This window comes from Aptenodytes forsteri, unplaced genomic scaffold (genome assembly GCF_000699145.1).
Source record: "Aptenodytes forsteri isolate BGI_AS27 unplaced genomic scaffold, ASM69914v1 Scaffold158, whole genome shotgun sequence".
Classification (NCBI taxonomy): Eukaryota; Metazoa; Chordata; class Aves; order Sphenisciformes; family Spheniscidae; genus Aptenodytes; species Aptenodytes forsteri.
Window position 1 is genome coordinate 1,948,912 of NW_008794601.1, and position 23,595 is coordinate 1,972,506.

The following is a 23,595-nucleotide window of genomic DNA, read 5'->3' on the forward strand; positions in this document are numbered from 1 at the left end:
TCCTGAGCCACAGTGTAATCGATTTGGATCTGTGTTCTGATTTTGATCGTGATCCAAACCCAAATCCAGTTCAAACTGGAACCCCTATAAAATCTTGAGTACTTTGGGTCCAGGACAATTTTGTTTCTCTTTCTCTTTTTTTTTCTTTTTTTCTTTTCCCCCGGTAAAATTTTTGTTCCTTGAAAAACACTTCTGTGTGCTTTAACTTAAAAACATTGATGCCAACTTCTTTTTTTTTTCCCCCGGTAAAATTTTTGTTCCTTGAAAAACACTTCTGTGTGCTTTAACTTAAAAACATTGATGCCAACCACATGAATAATATCAGTGCCAACGGTAACAATAACATCAGTGCCAGCACCCTCACAGTATTATTAACATCAATGCCAACAGTATCATGCAGATCTCTGCCAGCAGGCCAATAGTGTCAACAATGTTGATGCCAACAGGCCAGAACGAATGAAGAACCCCTCAGTAATAAACCAGTGTGCAAAGCCTCATGCTGCGATGCTGTCCCACAATAACAAACTCCTGTGCCCAGCCTAGTTCTCATTAGCAACTTTACAATAACACACCCCGGTGCAAGAGCAATTAAATGAAAACACCAAGGTGTGTATATCCTGGAAGGGAGAAATACTCAGGTATTTCTGGAGCTGAGGGGCAAATTAAATAAATGATTAAGGATTTTGTTGACTGTGCTTTTCTAAATTTTTCTGTCCAAGTGCAATGGTGGCAGCTGGAGGTCTTTTTAAACTGGCACAGCCTGAGCTCCGGGAGCACTTGCAAGCAGCAAGTGGTTTGACTCCTGTGTGCTTTGCTTTTGAGCGTATCTCCAGTTCTACCTACTCACCAGAGGAATTTTGTTTAACAGGTAATCTAAAGATTAATGAGAGAATCCAATCCAAAAGGATCTTTCCAGAATCAATGCATTTCCAGTGTGTAATCTTATTATTCCAAGGCTAGTTCAGGCCTTGAGGACACAAACTTTTTTCCGAAGGGCAGGAAGGATTTTGCTTTTCCCAGAACTTGCAACTTGTACATGAAAGAGAAGGTCCGGTCTGTTGCTGAAGAGAGGACTGGCAAAGATCCAGAAATGTAGCAAAAAGTTTAGAATCTACAAACATACAGTAGCCATACTTTCCCTGATCTCAGGTCTGTACCCAGAAAAGCAGTGTAGATGCAGGGCATCCCAGTGCAGCCACACCTTGCAGTGGTGGCCTAGGAGTTAGGATGTGTTAAGCAGCTTTCATAACTTACTCCCAGTCTACACCTCAGTGCAAGTAGCAGTTCCACTTTGTTTCCTTTTGGACAGTAGCTTGATGTCATCACCAAAGAGTTCCTCGCTGTTTGAAAACCAAACTTTTTCTTTCAAAGCAGCTGTCAATCAGTTGTTCTTTTTCAAAAGAGAACAGGAAGACTATCTTGGTTGCCTTTGCCAAAAGTGGAGTAATCAAAGGACAAACAAATTGCCCCTGAAAATTTCAGGTGTCTTGATCATCCCTACTTCAGAAGCTTCATACTCTGGGATTAATTGGAGGTTTTAAAGCCTATGTGAAAAAGAAAGAGTTAAATCACAGTGTGCCCAGTGCAGTTTCAATGAATTGCATCCTGAAAGAATTGCTGTTCGCATTTGAACTAGGGTTACCTTTGGTGGAGGTGGAGGTTTGCCTTTGGGAACTGGGAGATGAGCAGGTTTTCTCTCTGGTGCCTATAACAGAAAAGTAGTTTAAATGTCATTAGGCTTTCCTGTCTGAGCAGCTGCAGAACCTCCTTAGAGCTCAGCTGCTGCTACTGTTATCTCATATATTTACTACAGCATTTTCCTAGTGGAAAAGCTAGGGGTGAATTAGATTAATCTGTCCACATACAAGAAGGCACAATATTACAAATACACAAGGGGTATAGATCTCCTGTTTCAGAAGACCACTGAGCTATTCTCAATGTATAAATTCATCTGTATCTCAAGTATCCATGCTCAAATAGACTGCTGAGGAAGCTAAAGCTGATCATATGCTCAGGGTGTGTGTTGAGGAAAGCATCTCTAAAGACAGTGGGATTTAAATGTGTTTTTATAATCAAGCCGGTATGTGTGTGGGTTTTTTAAAAATTATTTTCTTATTTAGTCCTGACCCATCATTCTTTACGCAGGCAGTACCAGGCAATTAGGTTGCTAGTGTGAAGATGGTTTCTACGTCCTTGTATCAGGTGGGCAGGGGGCTCAAATGCTGAGATGGTCAATATTTGAGGGAGGCATTTTCATTTAAGTAGGATGCTTTGGGTTTATTAATGGCAAATATTCGTATTCTTCTGGTTTCAAAATTTTTTTAGGAATTCTCTCTCTCTCTCTGCATGTTGATGGAGATCCCCTCACAGGTGACATCTTTAGAGACCACCAGATCTCCACAATATAGGGACCATTGCAGATGTCTGTAGTAGAAAGATGCTCATCATTTGCATTGTGTTTACACCCGAAATCCCTCTTGGTTTGGACTCCATGTACTATTGCTAATGAGATGTGCTTGTGATGGTGTACAGGACTCCTTGGCACAGATTAAAAGTATTTTGTGCAGTTTAGGATTACATGGCAAAAAAGGTGATGTCTACCCTAAAGAATACGTGGTTTGAATGTCTGTGACTCTTTTTTTTTAATCATAGTCAGAAACTGAAAATACTAATTGGCAACTGATAGTCATTTGCAACTTGGATGAAAGATGTGAAAAGTTGCAGGGTTATACTTACAAAAATCTCTTCTTTGTGAGAAGAGGTTGGTTTGGTAGAAGGAACAGGAGGTGGGGGACCTTTTGGCCTTACGGCAGGCTGTGAAAGAAGAGAACATAAAACATATTGACCCTATATACATATCATGTATGTGTGCATCCACATGTTCCCATGGGAATGTACAGGCTTGTGTTCTATATAAAAAGTGCATTAACTGGGGTAAAAGGATGCATTCATTTCAGAAGCAGGGATGCTTTATGCCATCTGGCCCTGAGAGAACATACAGGGCCTTATCTGAAGTGCAGTGATTTCCCCAGCCTTTGGAATCAGGTTGTCATTGCAGTCCACCATGCCATGAACTGGTATGTACTGTCTTCCCTAAAGCCAACATGAAAGCAAAGAAATTTTCTAGAAGTACTTACGCTCTGGAGCTGTGGTTTGTTCTCCTGCGGTGGAGGTACAGGAAGGAGAAGTTTCTTATCATTCAACTGAAAACAGGGAACAATTAAATTGGATGGAGCCCTTATCTTGTGTATTATCTTTGCATGCCCCTAATAAGCTGCAGGCAGATTACTCAGGGACTTAGTGTTGTATGCTTTCTCCACTCCCTCCTCGTGCTGGGATTCACAGCACTGTCCTCTCAGCCTTAGACAAGCGTTTTGAAGCCCTCCTGGAAATGCAGAGCACTTTGACTGATGAGTTTTGATGTTTCGACCCCTCGGTTACAGTCCCAGGGAGACTATAGCTGACCCAGTGCCTCCCTGCTCTTACCTTTTGGGCAGGTACCGCCAGGACAGGGTGTTCTCTGTGTCTTTGTTCTTGATCCACAAAGACTTGGTTTGTGGCTCCAGGTCCCCTTCTGGTCTGGCAGCTATGCAAATATTACATATAACTGTAAATCTTACCCTGACTGAAGTAAAAAAAGCTGCTGAAGTTGAATGCCTGCCTTACTCCTATTGGTGTGTTATATAACCATGTCCTTCCTTCCTTTCTTTCTTTCTTTCTTTCTCCCCCTTATTTTAATTATTTAGGATTAATCTTGAGAGCTACAGTTTCAAGTCTTCAGTCCTCTCCCAACTATGGGATTTCTGAAACAGCTGAACAACGGTCATGGACCAACTTCCTTGGCTTTCCAGTGTCTAATTCCTTCCACCCCCTTTGAAAACCCCAGCTTAAAACGTATTCACAAGTTGCTTGGCTTTCGGGTTTTTTTGTCCTCAATGGGAGTAAGCATTTTACCTCTTCTTGAATACTCGGAAGCGGATAAGTAACACTGCTGCAGCTGCTGTGACAGCGAGGACAACCAGCACACCGGCAACAATAGCGAAGCCTGTCAGGGTGAGAGAACACAAGTTGCTGTTTCTTAAAAGATCCGCTATTACTAAGCAGTTTCCCATCACGACCATTGGCAAAGTAATTTTTTTCACAAGGTCTAGACCCTATTTGTCCTCACTATTGCTCAAGCTTATGGTGGCTTCTCCTGCCACAAATGGTGATGGGAAGGCTTGTATTCCTGCCATCGTTGCCATATTTGAAGACTGTCGTTACTGCCTGAGCTGTCCTTGGGCTAAACAAACCTAGCCCTTTCTATCCATCCTCAAAGATCATTTCATTGTCATTCCTCTCCTCTTTCTCAAAGGGTGTTACCCAAAACTGGGCACAGGCCTTTGGCATTGTATACAACTAAGGCTTCACAGTCTTCCTTCAGCAAATCTGTTTTAAAGCTTCAACCAAGCCACAATGTTGAAGGCTGACAGTGCCCTGGTGAATGTGGAGAGAGGGCAAAAATATTTAATAGCAAAGGCTTAAAATTTTTTTCTCCCAAACACATGAAAATCTGTACACAAAGTATTTTCCCTCAGAGGTAGATCAGTTAAAGGCCAGCTCCATGCAGATGATAGAGAAATGAACATGCCCACCACCCTTACAGCAAAACCTCTGGGAGCTTGCCTCCACTCAAATTTGACAGTGAGCTAATACAGTGTGCTTGTTATCTCAGAATGGAGAAAGGAAAAACCTGCTACTCTGAATAATGCCCTGGTTGTATCACTTCTGTCAGGTTAGAAAGAAAAATAGCTTGCTCTAGTCATTCATACAAGCTTCAGCAACTTAAAGATGCGCAGAAATCGGAGAGGTAGATATGCAATATTTGCAAAGAAACAGTCTGGCACCCAGTGCAAGTTAGGGCTGTTCAGTGGAGTTAAAGCAGCTCACTTCAGCCAGCAAATGACAGTACCCAATGTGTGGCCATACAGCACTTACTGGTAACTGCCGACGAGCTGTCACAGGTTGGTGGTGCCCATCCTTCTTCACACTGGCATTGCAACTCGTGGTCACACACCTAAGGAAGCACAAAGCCGGGAATATCTTCAGGTTGGAAATATGAGCGAAGCTGTGATGTTATAAAATTTCAGTGGCTCTGGATCAGGGTCCTGATAAGCTTATTGAAGCTAGATCGGGAAACCCCCTCTCACTTCACTTGGACCAAAAATTAGCACAGAGAGTAGCAGTTTTGCACAGTAAAGGACAGGCCTGACTGTCTGCTACCATGTGCCTTTTGCAGGTGTTTCTGCAGTGAAAGCTGCAGTACAAGGCACAAAGCAGCAGAGTTGGTCTTTATATCTGTAGGTCTCTGAATGCTCAGATAAGATGAGCACGATTATCTTCCCAAAACAAAAGATGACCTGAAAGAGAATAGCTGTGATACTGTGGCTCAGAGGCAGGGCCAGACACGGAATCTTTGTCCATCACCTGTGATCTCCTTAGCAAAAATATTGATGCTGTATCAGGTTAGATTTGCTTTCATAAAAATATAAGAAGCTTCTGACTCACAACTTTTGCAAATTCCTATCCCAATGACTTAAATACTGTCATCAATAAGGTTTGTAGCTGATATGCATAATCTTGGGTTTCTTTTTTAAGTTAATAGCATCAAATGCTCATATCTTACAGCATGTCCGGTGCACTTGGCAGAGCAGTTGGTTGATTTAAAGACATCTTCAGCATAAATACATTCTGCATTGCTGCACACCTGAAATGTACAGGGAAAATGTTACCAAAGTGATTTTATAGCCTTCAGAACATGCAGAGCTTGCACATTATTGTGTAAAGTGATGAAGAGTAAAAGGAGACATAGAAACAGGTCTGCAAATCACATAAACCTACATTAGGAGTTTGATATGTGGATATAATTTTTCATTTGACCTTTGGGTATTTTATAGCAAAGGGGAGTGATAAAGGTGTACAGACATCACTGCTTTCCACTCCTCTTCAATCCTTCATCCTCCCCGCTCCCCCCCAAGTAGAAATATATAGCAAAGAAATTGGACATAGCACTCAGTGATGCCTAACACATCCATTAAGGAAATAATTAAAAATAGTAATATATGTATGATCTTTTGATCCTTCATACAAAGGTATGTTTGTGCTGTCACTGAAAAATAAGACAACAGTCAAGCATAAGGAAATTGGAACGACAGCAGTTCCTGTTTGCTTTGCTACTGATTTGCGATAGATGTAAGGCAGAAGGTATGGCAAATCAGATCAGCAGTAGTGTCCACTTCCGTTTTCCCTGTTTAAAATCTTTCTTGTCTGGTAAAAGAGCTAACGATATAAGCAAGACTGAAAGAGTGGAAAAAAAAAATCAGGAGAAAAGCTTTTCTCTACTAACCATCCCATTCCCGCACTTCGTTCCATCAAGAATCATCCCTGGGTCCACTTCTCCATTTCTAGGAAAACTTGCTTTGCAGGACTCAAAAGTCACCAGACTCCCGTCCTGAGGCATCTCCTTCCCGCCAGTACAGAACAACTTTCCACACATTAAATCTCTGGAAGAAGAACAAGAGCTGTTAGAACAATGACATGGCACAGCAAAACTATCTGAGCGGGTCTCTCCTCCAGCTTGAATTTGTTGTGTCTGTACAGGAACTCCAAAGAAATAGCTGCAGAAAGGAATTTTGGTTTGTGGTGTTTTCAGGTCAGTTTGTGAGTAGAAGGTGGCAGGTTCTTAATTCCTCTTGAGCTTATTAGGGAGCCCACAGTAATTTGCAGTAATGAGTATTTAACTGACCTGTCCTCAGCTTCTGAGGTTCACCTGAGGTTCAAGTTCCCTGTCCAAAAATCTCTTCCCTGTACTTACCTGCACGTGCATGCACACACACGCAGTCATCCTCACAAGCAGGCTTGCACATATATATGTACGTGCTTGCTCTTTCTCAGACTGATCTCATGATTTGGAAACTAGTTTTCTCAGAATTGTCTTTACCACAATATTCAAACTGAACAAAAAGCAGTGACACATGGACATATGTGCCATCTAAAATAGTGTGCTCTTTGCTGCTGTCTCTTAATTTGAATAGAATGGTCTCTCTTCCCAAATCCCAGCAAATTCTGTAACACAGTGCTTACTTTTTTTTACACGGGACGTGACTACCTTTTTCTTTTTTGCAGTATCCATAATATACCCCTTTCTCATTCATCCGGTAACAGGAAGCTGCACCTTCAGTAGCCTCTGTGAAAGAGGAAAATGCAATGGGATTAGTTTAGGTTCTCTGCCTGTGAAAACTAATAATACTCAATTTCCTTTACCTGTGTAGGAAATGGCCTTTCCCAGTGAAGTTACCCTGGGCCTAAATGGCTTTCTCTGGCACTTCATGCATTAATTCTGTAACGTTACTGTGTACACACAGCAGAACCTATCCTGTGTGTTCTCTCTCTATCCAGTACAAACATAGACCTTGCCTAAGAGAAGGGACATAGTCAGAACTGGAGATGGTTTAGGACTGGGAAGAGGGTAAGCCACCATGCACCTTCAGAAACATAAAGGCATGCTAAATTTGGACATTAATTTGAAATACAGACATTTCCTCTTTCTATCAAGCAAAGAATATTCACCCTTCTCCATTCCAAAGTTACCTTAAAAGCATTGTGCAAAAGAGGAATACACTTGCCACTTCCCATTTCTCTAGAAATACATTGTATTCTATGCTCTGAGCTTCAGCTTACGTTATTATAATCAGTGTTAAATATAAAAATAATAATAAAGTTTATGCTACAAACTAGAACTCATTTACATAGATACACCGTTCCTGATTTACGAAAGGTCTTTGATGGTTTGATAGCGGACAAAGCCTACCTCTGCCTCTCTCCTTTAACCTAGGCAACTTGATTTTTTTCAATGCCAACTTGTACTCACGTGGTCCGAAAGCAGCTTTACACTGGTTATCTCGGGTGGGACAGTTTCCCATGTAGCAATAGCCTTCGCCGTGGTTGCAGGGATATCCATTCACACGGAATCGATCTGCTGGGCAATTTCCAGAAAAGCCGGTGCACATCTCAGCCAGGTCACATTCATGCTTAACTGCTCGGCAAACAGCTCCTGGTTTTTTATACTGAAGTGGGGGGAAAGCAATGCCATGGTTAACACACTGCTCTTCCATGCCACTTAAAAATCACACTGAACTAGAGGGCTAAAATTAGGGGAGACGAATCTCATCCTCACTGTACAAGTTGCATGAGGGGCCAGATCCCTATCTAATGTAAAGTTGGTTATGTCAATTGACAAGATTTTTGCCTGGTTGTGCCTCAGCTTTTCTTTCCAGGAGAAAACAAGTAATCAAAACGCTCATTTCTTCAGGATGTTGAAAGATTGAGTGGATAGTTGTTGGTGTAGTTTTGGATTGTTGGATAGTTGAGTGAATAGATAGTTGTGGTGTAGTTTGGGATGGACAAAGCGTGCTTGTCGTTACAGTGCTATGTCAGTAATTACAAGTAAAGAGGATTGTTTCTTTTGAAAGGTGTATTACTGCTTTCTCACGGGCAAAAAAAAAAATATACTCCGGAAAATATGAGAAGCTAGAGATAAAAAGGAGTCTTACTTGGCAGTTTTCACAGCACTCTCCGTGTGCACACATGGAACCTGCTGTCAGTTTGCACGTCTCGGGGTCGCAGCAGTCATTTGTGCACTCCTGTGACAGAATCAGCAATCAGAGCTCTGGTACACTGCTTCAGGGTTTGGTCCCCTCTGTACTGTGTTCTCAACGAACCATCCTGTACTTGGTTGTCAAGGGAGGGAAGGATATCTTGGACCTGCACTTTGCTTCTTTGAAAACCATTTTCACTAGAAGCTATGCCAGCCATTGTGAGTGAGCGCGTAAAGAATACAAAGTGTGTTTGATTATGAAAGTGCTGATCAAAGTTGTGCAGGGAACTTGCTTATTTCTGCCGAGGTGGTTTCGTACGTATGGCTTTTCCCCATTTTCAGGTCCTCTGTCAATGCAGCATGACAAACCATGCAGTCATCTTTCCCACTATTTGGCAGGCACTTTATAGGGGTGACTATATTGCAGACCAGCAATTTGATGACCACAGTTTCTACAGAAATATTTCAGCTAGCTTTGAACTGGCCACCTCAGAAAGTAACAGAAACTAGCTACTGTACAGCCTGAATAAAACTCTTTGCCTCTTCCAAGTATTATTTTATTCCTGGTTATGCAGATACCTCAGGAGTACCACAGTCGCATTCCTCTCCTTTTTCCACAAAGCCATTTCCACAGGATGGAGGTGCTATGATGCTGCTTACATCTGGGATGTTTGTTAAGCATTTTGGCATGTCACTCAACATGTATTTCTCAAAACTTTGGAGACTGCAAGAGCTGAATTTCTCGGGGATGATAGAACTGTATTGAGAAAGCAAGAGGATTTACGTTAGGCTCGGCATAGGCAAGGAGAAGCAATACCCTTTACAAGAGAAATGAAACAAGTGACCATCTCCCAAACTATTGGGTGCAACCATTTTTCCAAATATATATATATTAATAAATACAATGGCTATCTCCTACTTATAGCAGGAAAAAAAAGTGGAAACAAACAGATCAGAAAAAATTAATGTACTAAATGTAAACACTGCATATAATAAATCCCACATCTCAAAGATTTCAGCCTTGTCTACACAATTTGTGCCTGGATGCTTAAGGTATTAGGAGTTTTCCCTAAGTTTCCCAGAGGCTCAGGGTGTTCAACTAGTGATGAAAATTTAACTAAATGGCTATCTAATGGGTGTTCATTGAAGGTGCAAGCACTTTGTGTGGTTTTCACAGGAGGCATCTTCAGGGTAGAGAACAAAAATATACTTTTTAGGTAAATCTTGGGGAAGCTCTGTCATCTGAGATACCACAGCGGTTTCATGCTGTCATCATTGTAAGGAAGAAATTACTTACGGTTTAATGTGAAGGACCCCACCACATGTGCAAAGCTAATGTTATCCAAAAGTGACTAAAGTTTTTTTTGTTTTGTTTTGGATTATTTTTTTGGGGGAGTAATCCGGCTGGGAATATCTAACAAGGGCCTGGAATTTCTTCATTTTTCTCTTCTTTTTGTATAATTTGAATGGAATAATCTCAGAGAATAAAAATAATTACTACTCCATTTTGGAAACTGGCAGCTTATTCAAAGCCCATCCTTAACTGCCCTGTGCATTAATGCCCTCGCCTTTTTATCCAAGCTCCTACCTGACAGTATCTGTCATGATACAGACTTTAGCGCTACATGTGCAGGCTTTGGTGTCATGACTCATGCCAAGGTTGTGTCCCATCTCATGTGCCATGGTGGCTGCAACTGCAATTTCGTTTCTGTTATGATCCTGCAGAGATAAGAACAGGCTATTATTTCAATGAGTATTTTAGAACAAGTAGGAACATCAGAGAAGCCGTGCGGCTAAGAAATAGGACAATTTTTCTTCAAGTGAAATTATCCTCACTGCTACATAAGGATTGATATGTTGTTCAATCCATGCATGCATCTATTCCACAGTTTATGCTGGATTATATTATAACAGCAATGAGATGATACCACTAACGAACATGAGTAAATTGGTATTAGTTTTTAAATAAACATGAGGAAGTTAGGCTGCCAAGTAACAACTGAGCATTAAGGGGACCTGAACATCTGAAACTGTTAATCCTCTCTCTGGATAGCGGTCTCTCTGCTTAGGGTAATTACGTGGGTGCGATATAATTATTACTCATTACACCAAGGTAACTATTGTGTACAGTGTTGTGTGTGCACAGAAAGGAAAGGCAGATGCTGTGCTCCATCTTTGCTCTTAGCTTGGTGTTTTGTGCTGCTTGGTGGGAGGGAGGAAAGGAAAATTGCTGCTCTTTTGAGTGAAATCCAGATGTATAAACAGCAGGTGGTAGTGGAAATGCATAAAGCACTAGACACAGCATACTGGTCATACTCTTGAGCATGGCATTGCAAATCATGCTGCTACAAAATGCATGCCTGCACCTTGAAAAGCATTCTGGTTTTACGATCATCCTAGGATTTCCTTATGGTGTGGGAAAGCTGGAATTCATGTGGGTTATTCCTCTTACCAACAAGCCCGGCCTCTGAAGCTGGGTGCAGCAGTTGAGTTCCCGGTGTTGTTGGTAAAGTTTTGGATCTGTGTTCCTGTTTAGGCTGAAGTTTTAAGTACAGTAGTTTAGGCAGCTGTAATTAAGTGGCTAAACTGCTGATATGCGTTATGACAGTCAGAACCAATTCCTTGTTCAAAACAGGGAACCTTAAGGTAGAGGCACAAAATCACTTCTTTCTCTCCTTTGACTCTATTGGGGCCTGGTACTCCAAATACAGGTGTCAGAGTTTGATGTTGACATTTAGATAACACAGATACCATGCTTCGTGTGTGCTTTCTTACCCTCTGCACTTAATTAAAAATAAAATCTCTGACTGTGAATTTCTACAATCCAACAAAATAATACACCACACAGAGAGCTGAAAGTGTTGTACACCCCATAATTTTCATAAATTTTCTTTGCCGGTTGAGTAAAAAACATAGAAAAGCCTTTAAAAAATAAAATAAAAATAAATCAGACCTGAATAATACCTGCAGAATATATATCACTGCATATGGATTTTAGAAAGGCTAATCCAATCGTTGTCCCCTCAAAGTCATAGCCTCTGTAGGGAAGAAGAAAGGCAGAGTGAAATGCAATGGTGTGACCAGGAAGCAGATCTGAAGTCAAGTCTGCCTTCTTAACCAGGTTGGAGGCTTTAAGCATATACTCATTTCCAGCTCTGGTTTGCATCCCTGGTTTAATACAATATTTGAGGACGTGCTTAAGATCGTGGGTACACCCCAATTTTCATAAATTTTCTTTGCCGGTTGAGTAAAAACCATAGAAAAGCCTTTAAAAAATAAAATAAAAATAAATCAGACCTGAATAATACCTGCAGAATATATATCACTGCATATGGATTTTAGAAAGGCTAATCCAATCGTTGTCCCCTCAAAGTCATAGCCTCTGTAGGGAAGAAGAAAGGCAGAGTGAAATGCAATGGTGTGACCAGGAAGCAGATCTGAAGTCAAGTCTGCCTTCTTAACCAGGTTGGAGGCTTTAAGCATATACTCATTTCCAGCTCTGGTTTGCATCCCTGGTTTAATACAATATTTGAGGACGTGCTTAAGATCGTGGCAAGTCAGAAAACAATTGAATACACTTTTCATTTTAAATTTTTACTTAAATTACGTTGTTGTTCATCAGACTTAAAGCATCTGTTTAAGTGTAAAGAGCTTGATGAAGTGCTCTAAATGTAGCAAAGTGCTTGGATGAATCAGGGCCACTGAACCGGAGCCAGAATAGCGAAGTGAGTGATGGTTTAGTTTGGCAAAGTGCATTTCCCAGCCGTTAAACTTCATCTCATGGCTCCTTAGGTTGTTAGACTATGCTGCAGTCTTCAGGACACTCAGCTGTTCAGTGACCAGAGCAGGGAAAAGCAGAGACTGAGATGTAGCAAAAGTCCACATTGCCTGTTTTTGCAGGGATTCAGATAGAAAGATTAGATACTATGTCCTAGCAGGTAATCGTGCTCCGTAAGAAAATAAAAGCAAGAAACAAGAGCATGCGTTTATCTTTTTGTCCTAGAATTAGTACAACCCGGTATTGGAAAGCATGAAATCTGGTTCAGTATAGACAGCGTCTCTGATGGGTTGGTGACCAATTTTTAAAGAACAAATTCCTTTAACATACTTGGAAATGCAAATAGGAAACAGAGTGGTACCCACGTGATTAGCTGAGCGTTGTCATTTCTTTTCCTCTTTAATAAATCCGACAGACGCCACTTTGAGAAGCTGTCCAGAGTGAATCCTGCAGCACGACTCAGGAGGCATTTATCACCATCTGTCCAGACTTCTAGGCCAATTAAAGCCACGTAGATATTTATGGCCTTATAAACCTGCAGCAGAGAAACAGTGTTGTAAAAATGAAGTACGTTATGAAGACTTCTGAAACAAACACTTATCCTGGTCATTGGTTCACTTTTGTCACTTGCAATGTAGTCCACTCCAGACCTGATTTAAGCTTTTCTGCACTTTGAAGTTGCAACAAAGCTTAAAAAGACAAAACAAAATATGAAATCTTATTTCCCCCCACATTTAAACCAACTATAAAAATGGTTTTAAAATACTTGAAAATTCCAGCAATATTTTGGAAGAAATTTGACTTGCAAAAGAAATGAAGAATCGAAAATGGGTTCTTTTTTTTTTAAGGATTTCAATCATTCACTTTAACAGCTGTTAAGAAAATACGGTATAAATCTTTCTTTAACAGTAATTGAATTTATAGAAATCTCATATCTGAGGACAAAGAACAGGATAATATGGACAGATGTGTTAAATTTGTTTCCTAAATTACAGTGAAGTTCAGTTTTCACTTTCCTATGTGCAATAATGAAAATTCATGATGTTTGCAAAAGGAAAAGAAATGATAAATAACTTCTATTTCAATTTCACTTTGCTGTATTTACTCTTACCGTGTTGATGTAATTGACTATTCCAAATATCCTTTGTCTTACAGTTTCAACATCTTCCTCATACTTCTTATACTAAAAAGGTAAATATAGTATGTTAGGAAAAGGAGAGGGGAAAAGTGATTTATCAGAAAAGAAATATCCCACAGAAGATTGCATTGCAAACCACACCATACCTGGTCTACTTATTATTATCTTCTCAATGTACTATTTTATCAGACAATGTATTTCAAGATCAGGGCCTTTTAAAATGTGCGTCTATGTGTAGGGTGCAGAAGATGACAGGCACTCTACGGTGTTTTCTGAATTCTCATAATCTACAGGTGGGATTTTCAAAATCAATCGACATTAGGAAACCTATTCCTAGCCAAATTCAGTGGTAAAACATAGTGTAGCACTGTAATTGTAGTAGGAGCCCAGGGATATGAGTAGTCCCTATCTTGGAAAGCTCACCTCTAGCTGGTCAAATGGAAAAAATCATCTTTCCATACTCACCAAAGTATTGTCTGCAACTATGTAAACTTCCAGATACTTTTTTGCTTTCAGGTATGCCTTCATCTAAAGAAAAGATACATTTAAATGACTTCTAGGGCCTGTTTCAGTCTCAACCTTTGCAATTTCAAACCCATGTATTAGTTACGAGGGTATTTCTTTAGCCAAGTCATTTAGAATGGGACTGCCTTGTTTTAAAATGATGACAGGTAGGCTAGATATTAAAATGATTATTAAAATTATGAAAGGTAGGCTAGATATTAAGAAGTATTTAGAAGTTTAAAGATGCGCATGGGTACCTAATAGTACATGCAGGACAGCTTAACTCAGGTGGTGACTGAAATCTCAGATCTGTGAGATTTTGCACAGGTTCTTAAGATCTGATTATGCTTCACTCTTTGCGATTGCTTCTTTTCTGGAGGTGCCACTGGACAAAGTGGGACTTGTGCAACTCATGGAGTTCTCCTACAGCCTCAATTTCTTTTCTGACATGTACTTACTGGACTGTTGTTTAAGTATGTACTTACTTCTGGACTGTTGCTGGATTTGAAGATGACATTGATGGGGTCGCTTGAATCCGATTCCCAGGTATTATTGATTACACCACAGGTTTTTATGGACTTTTGTTCGAGTTTCTCATACTTATAGACTGCATGTTCGTCTCTATCTGAAGTTCCCAAGGGTTCAATAAGGTACTGCTGACCACGGGTCTCAAAATAACCACTAAGAAAATTAGTTAGACTGTGATCTTTTGAATCTGCAGGACTGAGTCAAGATAGCAACATTATCTCTAACAGCATTTAGCCCAAGTGTACGGACCATTGCACACACTGATGCAATGGAATAGTTTGTCAGCATGCAGGCAGAGCGTACAACAGTTTAAAGGCAGAAATCAAAGCTGCTGAGTCAATTGGAAGATCTGGCTGGTCAGGTGAGGTCTCTGAGTAGGAGACTGTCAGTCAAAAAGAAACTGGTTTAGGAATTTATTGGATTTAAATTTTGGGGTTTTGTGCTAACAGAGGTGATTGAAAAGTGAATTTCAGTTCAGTGGGGAATTCAAAGGTATGTTTTCATCTTTGAGATGAAAAGCTGAAATAGTGAAAGGAATTAAGAGTTTTGAATCATTTTGAGCAGCAAATGTCAAAACAAGCATCCTGTGTTAACATGTAAACTCACAAGCTGTGCAAGAAGTGTTCACAAAGAAAGTCTGGGTTTTGGCAAAACCTCACTAACCACCAGGAAAATGTTCTGCTGCAGCTTCTCAGACTTAACAGCCATCCTCTTGCCATTTTATGTTATGCCACTGCGTCTTCAGTGATAACAAATGAGCAGAATCTTTTAACCGAGCTTTTCATGTAACAGCTTGAACTTTCTGACCCTGTAACTGCTGTAGCACTGAAAATAATGTAGCCTTCTCCTGAAGTGCCAGTGGAGCTTCCTACAGCTTAGAAGCATCAGCCCTGAACGTTTACTGTAAGCGCTACCAAATGCTATGATTTACGACCTGATCTAATATGGAATTAGTCATGTAAATTTAGTGATATATTTGTTCCTTTAGCTTCCAGTTTATAACCTCTGAAACTGAAGTAGAAAGGTAGGGTTTTTTCTCCTTTCCCCCCCCCGCCCCCCTTTTTTTTTTTTCGTTCAAGCTAACAGGGAAGTGAAAAGCTCTGAAACAGCTGCCTCTCAGAGTGAGACTATTTTTCAGTAAAATAATCACCTTCAGTATGACTACCCCCCCGCCCCTTTTTTTTTTTGTAAACTAGTTTCCTTGTAAGCATGAATAAAAGACAACACCACTTATTTATGTCCTGATTCTATTTAAATTGGAAAATTTATCCTCAAAGAGTATGCATACTCTGCCATTGGTACCCTTTGGGAACCAAACCTCTGTCTTACCTTAAACCTTTGCAAGCACTGATGCTTGCTATGGAATCAGCATCATTCTGAATGTAACGTAAACTAGTTTCCTTGTAAGCATGAATAAAAGACAACACCACTTATTTATGTCCTGATTCTATTTAAATTGGAAAATTTATCCTCAAAGAGTATGCATACTCTGCCATTGGTACCCTTTGGGAACCAAACCTCTGTCTTACCTTAAACCTTTGCAAGCACTGATGCTTGCTATGGAATCAGCATCATTCTGAATGTAACCTTCATAATAACAGTGATCCTGTTTAGAAAGAAAAAATACATTGTCAAATTGGGCCATATCTCACTGACTGCAATGAATTGGCCTAGATCCAGTGATTTCAGGCGGCATAGCTACATTTCTGCCTACAAGCTACAACAAACTATGCTGTCTGAGGAAATCTCCCATTAGAGGAGATTTGTAAAATGAAAAAAGCTGGTGACCATTTCTGTGTTTGCTAGGGTACTGTTATTGTTATCCTTCAACACAAAGTGACCCAGATTGTGACAAATCCAATCATGGTGTGCTCTGGTCAATACACAACAGTACATGAAAATAAGAATATACATATTCACCGCTCAAATTTAAGCATATACTGATGTGCTCTGCTGAATTAAGGTCCATACTGAATTATTTTATTGTGGCCAAATTTCAGGGAAACACCCTTTAATATTAACCCAACAATTAAATGCTTTAACTTCAATGAGATTAAAACACATGTATTATATTAAAACATATGATTAGGGGAAAAATTTTCGTTACTTAATTGACTTCAGGATCTGAGGTCTCATGAACACTTCTGTGTTCAGAGAGACTTCAAAGTCACTGAGGTATTGTGGAAAATTTTACCCATAGCATTTTCCTTACTAGATTTCTTGAGAGGCCTATAACAGTATTCAAACCTGCATGCATTGTGCCTTTTCTTTTCTCATGGATGTTTGGTTTCACTTTACCATTTATTTGTCTTCCTTCCTTCACAACATGCCAACTTTCTCACATTGAAAAAGACACCAACAAAGTGAAAATTACTAGAGAAAGAAGTGGAGAATTGCTCTCCATTTTTTGAGGATACAAGAGAAACAGGCGCTGAGATCATAGTAAAGTATCCACAATGTAGGAATTCCTTATTCAGCAAGCTGCACAGGTAGGTCTGTTTGAGATTGTCTTTAACCAGGCATAGGTGCTATTTGCTGTTCACAGGATCCATTCAGAGAGTGAAAGTAATTGGAGCAATCAGAAATGGCATCTTTTTCCACAAAAAAAACAACCCAGAATTCTTTATGCACATTTATTTCACTCACGATCTTCCTGTTCCTGTTAATCGCTCCATGACGAAGAATAGGCTTTGTATTCCAAATTACATGTGTTAAAACACATAGCATGACATTGGACAAAAAGCTTCAGGTGAGAGCTTTGCTGAAGATAAGACCCGTGAGTGCACAGTTAATTAAAAAATAACTTCTACAGTGACTTCCTTTGTGTCTGGATCTGAATAACTGATTTGTCATGGCTCAGAGAAACCACCTGGGGTAACCTGCACATTCACTGTGAGCGTGGGTGGTAACGTGAGCCAGTGAGGAAATGTGTCTTTATCTGAATCTATGACCTCACTGAGATTAGGGTGTAAAAGCAAGTCAGGGAGTTGCGCAGTATGAGCAAAGTCAGTAGGGCAAAGGCAGGAGGCAGTGGAATGTCCCTGGCTCCACTCCCTTTCCTGACAAAAGAGGGAAATTCAGCTCACATAATGTGTTCATCAGCCACTAAGGTGAGACATGGTCGTCTTTTTGAAAGACAAACTGTGTGTCTGATTCTCAACAGGTATAAATCAGCGTAGCTCTGCCAAAGTCACGAGTCGCATCCTCGGCCTCCCTTCAGAGGCATCCAAAATTACAGTGCTTAGAACCTTGATTTAAAATCTTTTCCTTCTGTCTGATATGTGCTATTATTTCATGGACCCATGAATCTCGTACGGACCTCCTCAAGACTGCAAGTATGAGGGAAGGAAACCTCTTTTTATTACCTTGATCTGAGGACTTGTTGTTATTTGTCGACCGTCATCAGAATAAACTGTTTCAGTATAGTCTCTAGCTAACAGGTGCCTGCAAAGAGTCAAGTGCAGTTATTATTCAATATAAATTGTAGTCATCTAGAAATGAGGCAATTACATAATGCACAAAGTATGTAGGGAATACAAATGATTACTCGGGTTATTATTAGTATTGAAAAACTAGGGAAGCAAAGCTGCTGGGTGGGGAATTCTGCCTGTTCGTAATCCTTACTCAAAGGGACATTTCTAAAATAAGAAAGCAATTGAAGTCTACTTATTTCATTGGTATAAACTAATCTCTCATTAGATCTGAAAGTAAATGTATAATTACATATGCAGTATTGATCCTTTTTTGGCCTCCAGTTTGTGTAGACATTTCTACCACTCCACAGTGTGTGTGAAATGGTACCGTTCTGTTCTCTTCCCAGTTCACCCCCGCTGATTATAAATAGCAAAGATCTAGGTCAATGGAAAAGCTGCCTCATCTGTTTCACGTGTGCCCGTGCATACACGTATGTGTACCTGTGCACACACTCAGAGATTCTGTGCAGAGATCACACTAACATATATTTGTCCAATTCTTTTGCTCACAGCTTTTTTATAACTTTGCTAGCACAAGTTCTCATCTTTGTAATCATTCTCTCTGAACTTGATTTTTCTTTTCTGTCTACATGAAACTCTATTTTTGGACACATACATGTTCCTGAACCTTCAAAGGAGGACATCGTGACTATGGAATAAATTACTGTATTTCTTCCACCACCGGGAAAGGTGCCTTTGGTTTCTTATTAGCATACACGTTTGTGATTTGCTATGGAAGGCCAGATCCTGCAAGGCTCTGTGCACTCAGGCTCCTATGCAGCAGAGCACTAAGCAGATGCTTAACTTTAAGCCAGGGCTGTAACCTTACTAAAGCTAGCAGCAAAGCAAGTCTATGTTCACTTCTGTTTGGGAAACTACCCCAAACTGCCACATTCCCATTTCTTTTTCAAGAGTGGGATTTAGTACAATATAATTTCCCTCCAAATATTTAGATTAGATTAAAACAAGGGGCAAACAGTTAATTATAGTCTATATTTAACATGAACTGATTATAGTACTATTGTATTTACACAGCTATTAGAAAAGTACCTATTAAAGCAGACTTGTTTGATCCCATGTTAAATATTATGGTGGAGCCAGCAAGCAGAAGATCACAACTGTGCTTTATTTTGTGTTGCTCTGTACAGTTTTGGATTTTTCTTTGTATGCTTTGTTCTGTAACAAAGCCTGCTGCTTCTCTATACCCTCTGCGTGGCCTGTTTAAATGCTGTTAATTTCTTCAGCCAAGGAGGTGAGCTCTTCTTGCTTTCGATTTCCATAAAGCATTTTGTCAGTGCCAGTATATATTAGACTACTCAAAGTCCAGCAGCAGTAGTGTTAAGGTGGGGAGTTCTGGAAGCTGAATTATTAAGGATTATTGCATTTCTTATGACTATTTTCCATTTTTGAAAAGCATACAGAGCCAAGACAGATAGCCCTATTTCGTGGATATTTCTCTTGTTCTTCTCTGTAGTTTCTACCAGCATAGAACAAATAAATATAACCCATAGACTGTCCATGGACACAGAAAACTTGTGAAATAATATGAAAACATTAAACATTCCGTGGATTTAGCCATTTAGGAAATAAACGGGAGAACAGTGTTAGCAGTATAGGCAAGTCATTCCATCATCGTAGTGTCATATGCCTGTGTAGTTATTTCACATCACCAAAATAGTGACATGATGCTTTCTCTCCCCTCTTCTTCTTTCATTGGAGTTGAAAGGTTGTATTTACCAAAATACCTCTGTCTTACAGGAGCCTAAGTTTTGTGTCTTTGTATCCTGAATGCCCTACAGAGCCATTTACAGTGAGGAATAATGCTCAAGGAAAAAGTTGAACTAAACCTACTTATTTTTTTGTAGGTGCAGTATGACTTCCTCTCCGTTGGCTTTGATTCCGTACTCCATTGTGTCATCGTATTTTGTCTGTAAACAGATTTAAGTGTTAGAATATGGACTGTTACAACTTCTGGCCTCGCTATGAGCTGGCTGTTATTGAGTTGCCAACTGCATTCTTTTCCTCCTCTTCCCACCAAAAATAAGTATTCTGGCAGTTATAGAATAAGGAAGAGGTCACTCTGTTTCGTATTTTTTAAATAGAGGAACAAATTTAACTTATTTGCAAATGTATTTCTCAATCGTAAGCACATACCCTGCATATTCAGGAAAGTGCTGAAGTGGATGCTTGAATTCAAACGTTTTCATAACTCTCTTGAAGTATGTAAGAGCATGCTTAGTTTTAAGCATTTGATTTAATTTACTTCAAATTAATATGTCCATAGGTTATTCAAAATCTGAGTAGCATCAAAACCTATATCTTTGCAGAGATACAAGTACAGAAGACCCACTGATGGCATACAGGTACTTCACTGCATACTGAGCACACCTCACAGCCTGTCTTCACCAGACACGGGATCACTCTTCCAGGTTTTCTCTTTCATTTCATTTTGGAAGATCAAGTGTCTGGCTCCAAATTCTCTTACCCTTGAAAATGAAGGGTACTCTGACTCCAGAAAACCTTCCCCATCTCCCAGCAAAAAAAAAAAAGTTATCTCTTTTAATACCTCTTTGTTTCTTTCTACATCTCTTTTATGTACTGCGTGCAATTTCCGTGGATAAACTATTTCATATTGCTCAACTCCAGGTAATTTCTTGCTCGTGTTCCCTAGCGAGGAAACAGATGCATATTTATGAAAACACAGTATTAACTTACTAAACACCATATTTCATGTCTGTCAGGACTGATTCTTCTGGGCTGTATAGTCATTCTTCTGTTGCACCACTCATTTCTCATGTATTCTGTGCACTGGCTCTGGCATGTGCTTATCTGGTCTGCCAAGCAGTCACCCCCATTATGTGACCTAGCACGAGGTTTGTTACAGTCTGGATTTCAGAGGAGTTGACATACCTGGCTATTTCCAGTTGTCAAAATATTTTATGCAATTCGCTTTGGATTTCTTTCCCCAGCACCAATCAGCGGTTTCAAATACCAACGTGCTAGACCAGCTATGCAAGGTGCAACCTTTGCCTTCACATTTTGCAGATGACATGAGTTAAGTTACACGGTTCTGTGAAATTAGTGATCTCCAAACCTTACCACATGATGACATACAAGGTAAGACTGCCTCTAGATAAGCAAATGAACTCATACAATTCACCACAAGTCTGGAACAAGCCTAGATCTCTGCTTTAGGAAGCTTTTCAGCTGGTCTTCTCACATAAATACTTGTGACAGTACTTTAATAGACACATTCTTACCTATTGAATCAGATTGAGGGTGGTTACGTACTTGTGATAGCAGAAGGACTGGAGAAGGCATTTGAACAAGGCTAGGTAAAATAATAAGAGATAGGCAGTAAAGCAGGAAAATCTTGAAGGTGGTGAGGAATCCAGATGATTCCTTAACTCGCGTAATCCTTTTTACTGGCCTTGCTTGTAAGGTGTGTTGTGTGTCTGCAGTGGCTATAAAGAACTTGTTGAGGAAATACAGTGCTGATGAAAAGTGTTTCTTTTTGTTTTCTGCTTCTGAGCCTGAGTGAATCTTTGACAAAAGTTTATCTGTGGCATGACTTGCAGGGGTGGTCAGCACACATTGCATCATTTGAAGTTGTTAATAGTAGCTGGTATACAGCATTTGGGAAAACAGGGTTGTACAAGGGATGTGTTATTGTCCCACAAGGCAACAGCAGGTTTTATATGCCTCCTAAGCTCTTTAATCTCCTACAAAAGGTAATTTCATCTGAATTGGCAAATTCTTGAGGGCTCAGCACCAAGCACAAGAGTCTGTATCAGAAAAAAAAAACAAACAAACCACAAACAACAAAGGGAGAGTGCAACTCCCGTTTTAATTGTCTGCCTCAAGGCCAGATTTTCACAAGAGTGGGGCATCCAATTACTGCAATTTTCTATATCTGGAGCAACAGAGCACATCCTCATGCAAATTGTTCCAGTAAAATAAACAGATTAATTCTTCATAATTGTTCTTTTTACTAAACCCTTTCAAAAAATAATTGCAGAATAAACTTGGTTGCATCTTGACAAAGCTGAGTGCTGTAGACAAAGGCATGATGGTATAATGGTAGTAAGTCCTAAGAAGTTTTCTTACATCAGCTGAACCATTACACAGTAACTATCCATGCACATGCTGTTAGCAAAAAACAAGTGCAAGTTTGTTACTGTGATTTACAGTGATGTTTTATATTTCATTTGAAGCAACTAATTATGTTTACTTTTAAAAAATCTTTTGGTTTGCAGACTTCGTCTTTCCATGAGCTTAAAGTATGTTCTTACATAACGATCACAGTAATGTTTCAGGCCTCTCAGAACAGTCTGATTTTATCCACTCCCTATTGCAGACTCTTTTTACAAGGCCAACTGTAGCCCAGATGATTCAAGCTTAGGCTAGATTTGAATGGAGACTCAGAACTGAACTTATCCTTTCCCTGCAGCGTGATACAAACAGCATTTCGAGGAAAACTGGTTAGTTTTGTTCTAGTACAAATAGTTTCTTAGAGGTAGTTTTTTTAAATCAACTCAGAATATCGTCTTTGTCTTGCTTCAGGCATTGTCTTGAGTCAGCAGCTTTAAGGAGGAAAGAAATTCCTTGGGCCTCGTACAACACCTAGAAAAAGTGCTAATAAGGAACAACTAATTATGTACTTTTCCAAGAGCCTAAACCAGGAAGAAAAATCATTAGTGAGGATTTAATTGACAATGAAGGTTTGGTTTTGGTTTACTTACACCTTAAGTATTAGTACTGTACACGTTTTCAGATATTCCGTGCAACTAATGAAATCATAAAGATACCTGCCTGAATACAATTTACATGTCTAATTATGTGTATAAAACCTATGCATGCTTGTGCATGGCAAGCTCTGAAAAAATCTGTTCCCTGTTGACATGAATTGAATGAAACAATGCACGTGGAAAAAAAAAGTGTGGTCTGTTAAGGTTAAGTCATATGAATACTCATAACCTGAAGTATCACACAGATAATAAGGGTGCTAACTATTTTAATTGTTCAATTAATTGAATTCAAATAAAAGTCTTTTTTTTTATGGCCAAAATACTGTCAGTGTAATAAGTTGTCCAAATTGGATAAATTGTCCGCTCACTTGCAGGGGAAGTACTTTCTTAATTGGCTCACAAAACTAACCGGTTCTGGGTCTTTAGGCAATCTATGGCCAGTTGTCACACAAGTAAATAATGCTCTAGCTAGAGAATTTTAGATAATCACTTTCAACAGAAAGAGAAAAAAGCAAACATCCCTAACTTCAGCAATACCATTTTTTTCAATGGCTTTAATTCACTGTTCTTCACTATCCTCTACATGTTAATAATTAAAGATTCATAAAAGCTGTACAGAGTTATCCATAGCAACCACTGGTAAAGGATAAAAGAAAATGTCGTACCTTGTTGGAGAAAATGTAGCAAAACAACAGAAACGAGAAGTATGTTAGTCATCTCAGTTGCGCTTGTCTAGCAGTGGTCTCTCTGGTCTGGGAAAGTTGGGTTCCCAGGCTGTCTCTGCTTTGAGC

The 23,595-nt window shown here is 39.7% G+C and overlaps 1 protein-coding gene across 1 annotated transcript; it reads right to left on the reverse strand.

Annotated features, from left to right (window-relative positions):
• Window positions 1-1,511: 1,511 nt before the first annotated feature.
• ADAM28 (ADAM metallopeptidase domain 28) lies at window positions 1,512-23,521 on the reverse strand. Its single transcript, XM_009273043.1, has 24 exons — window positions 23,470-23,521; window positions 20,623-20,723; window positions 19,908-19,984; window positions 17,949-18,027; window positions 16,113-16,189; window positions 14,541-14,736; window positions 14,017-14,079; window positions 13,525-13,596; window positions 12,779-12,948; window positions 11,933-12,017; window positions 10,224-10,354; window positions 9,215-9,392; window positions 8,592-8,681; window positions 7,910-8,105; window positions 7,123-7,225; window positions 6,386-6,542; window positions 5,666-5,746; window positions 4,978-5,056; window positions 3,955-4,045; window positions 3,487-3,586; window positions 3,138-3,203; window positions 2,737-2,814; window positions 1,643-1,705; window positions 1,512-1,544 (listed from the first exon to the last, which is right to left on the reverse strand). The coding sequence occupies exons 1-24, from the start codon at window positions 23,519-23,521 to the stop codon at window positions 1,512-1,514; spliced, it is 2,418 nt and encodes an 805-aa protein (XP_009271318.1).
• Window positions 23,522-23,595: the final 74 nt, after the last annotated feature.

Coding starts and splice junctions, on each gene's coding strand:
- ADAM28 (XM_009273043.1), bottom strand. CDS start 23,521: ATGACTAACATACTTCTCGTTTCTGTTGTTTTGCTACATTTTCTCCAA. Junction 10,355..11,932: donor ATTCTGCAGGTATTATTCAG/GTCTGATTTATT, acceptor TTATCTCTGCAG/GATCATAACAGAAACGAAAT. Junction 2,815..3,137: donor ACAAACCACAGCTCCAGAGC/GTAAGTACTTCT, acceptor CTTCTTTCACAG/CCTGCCGTAAGGCCAAAAGG.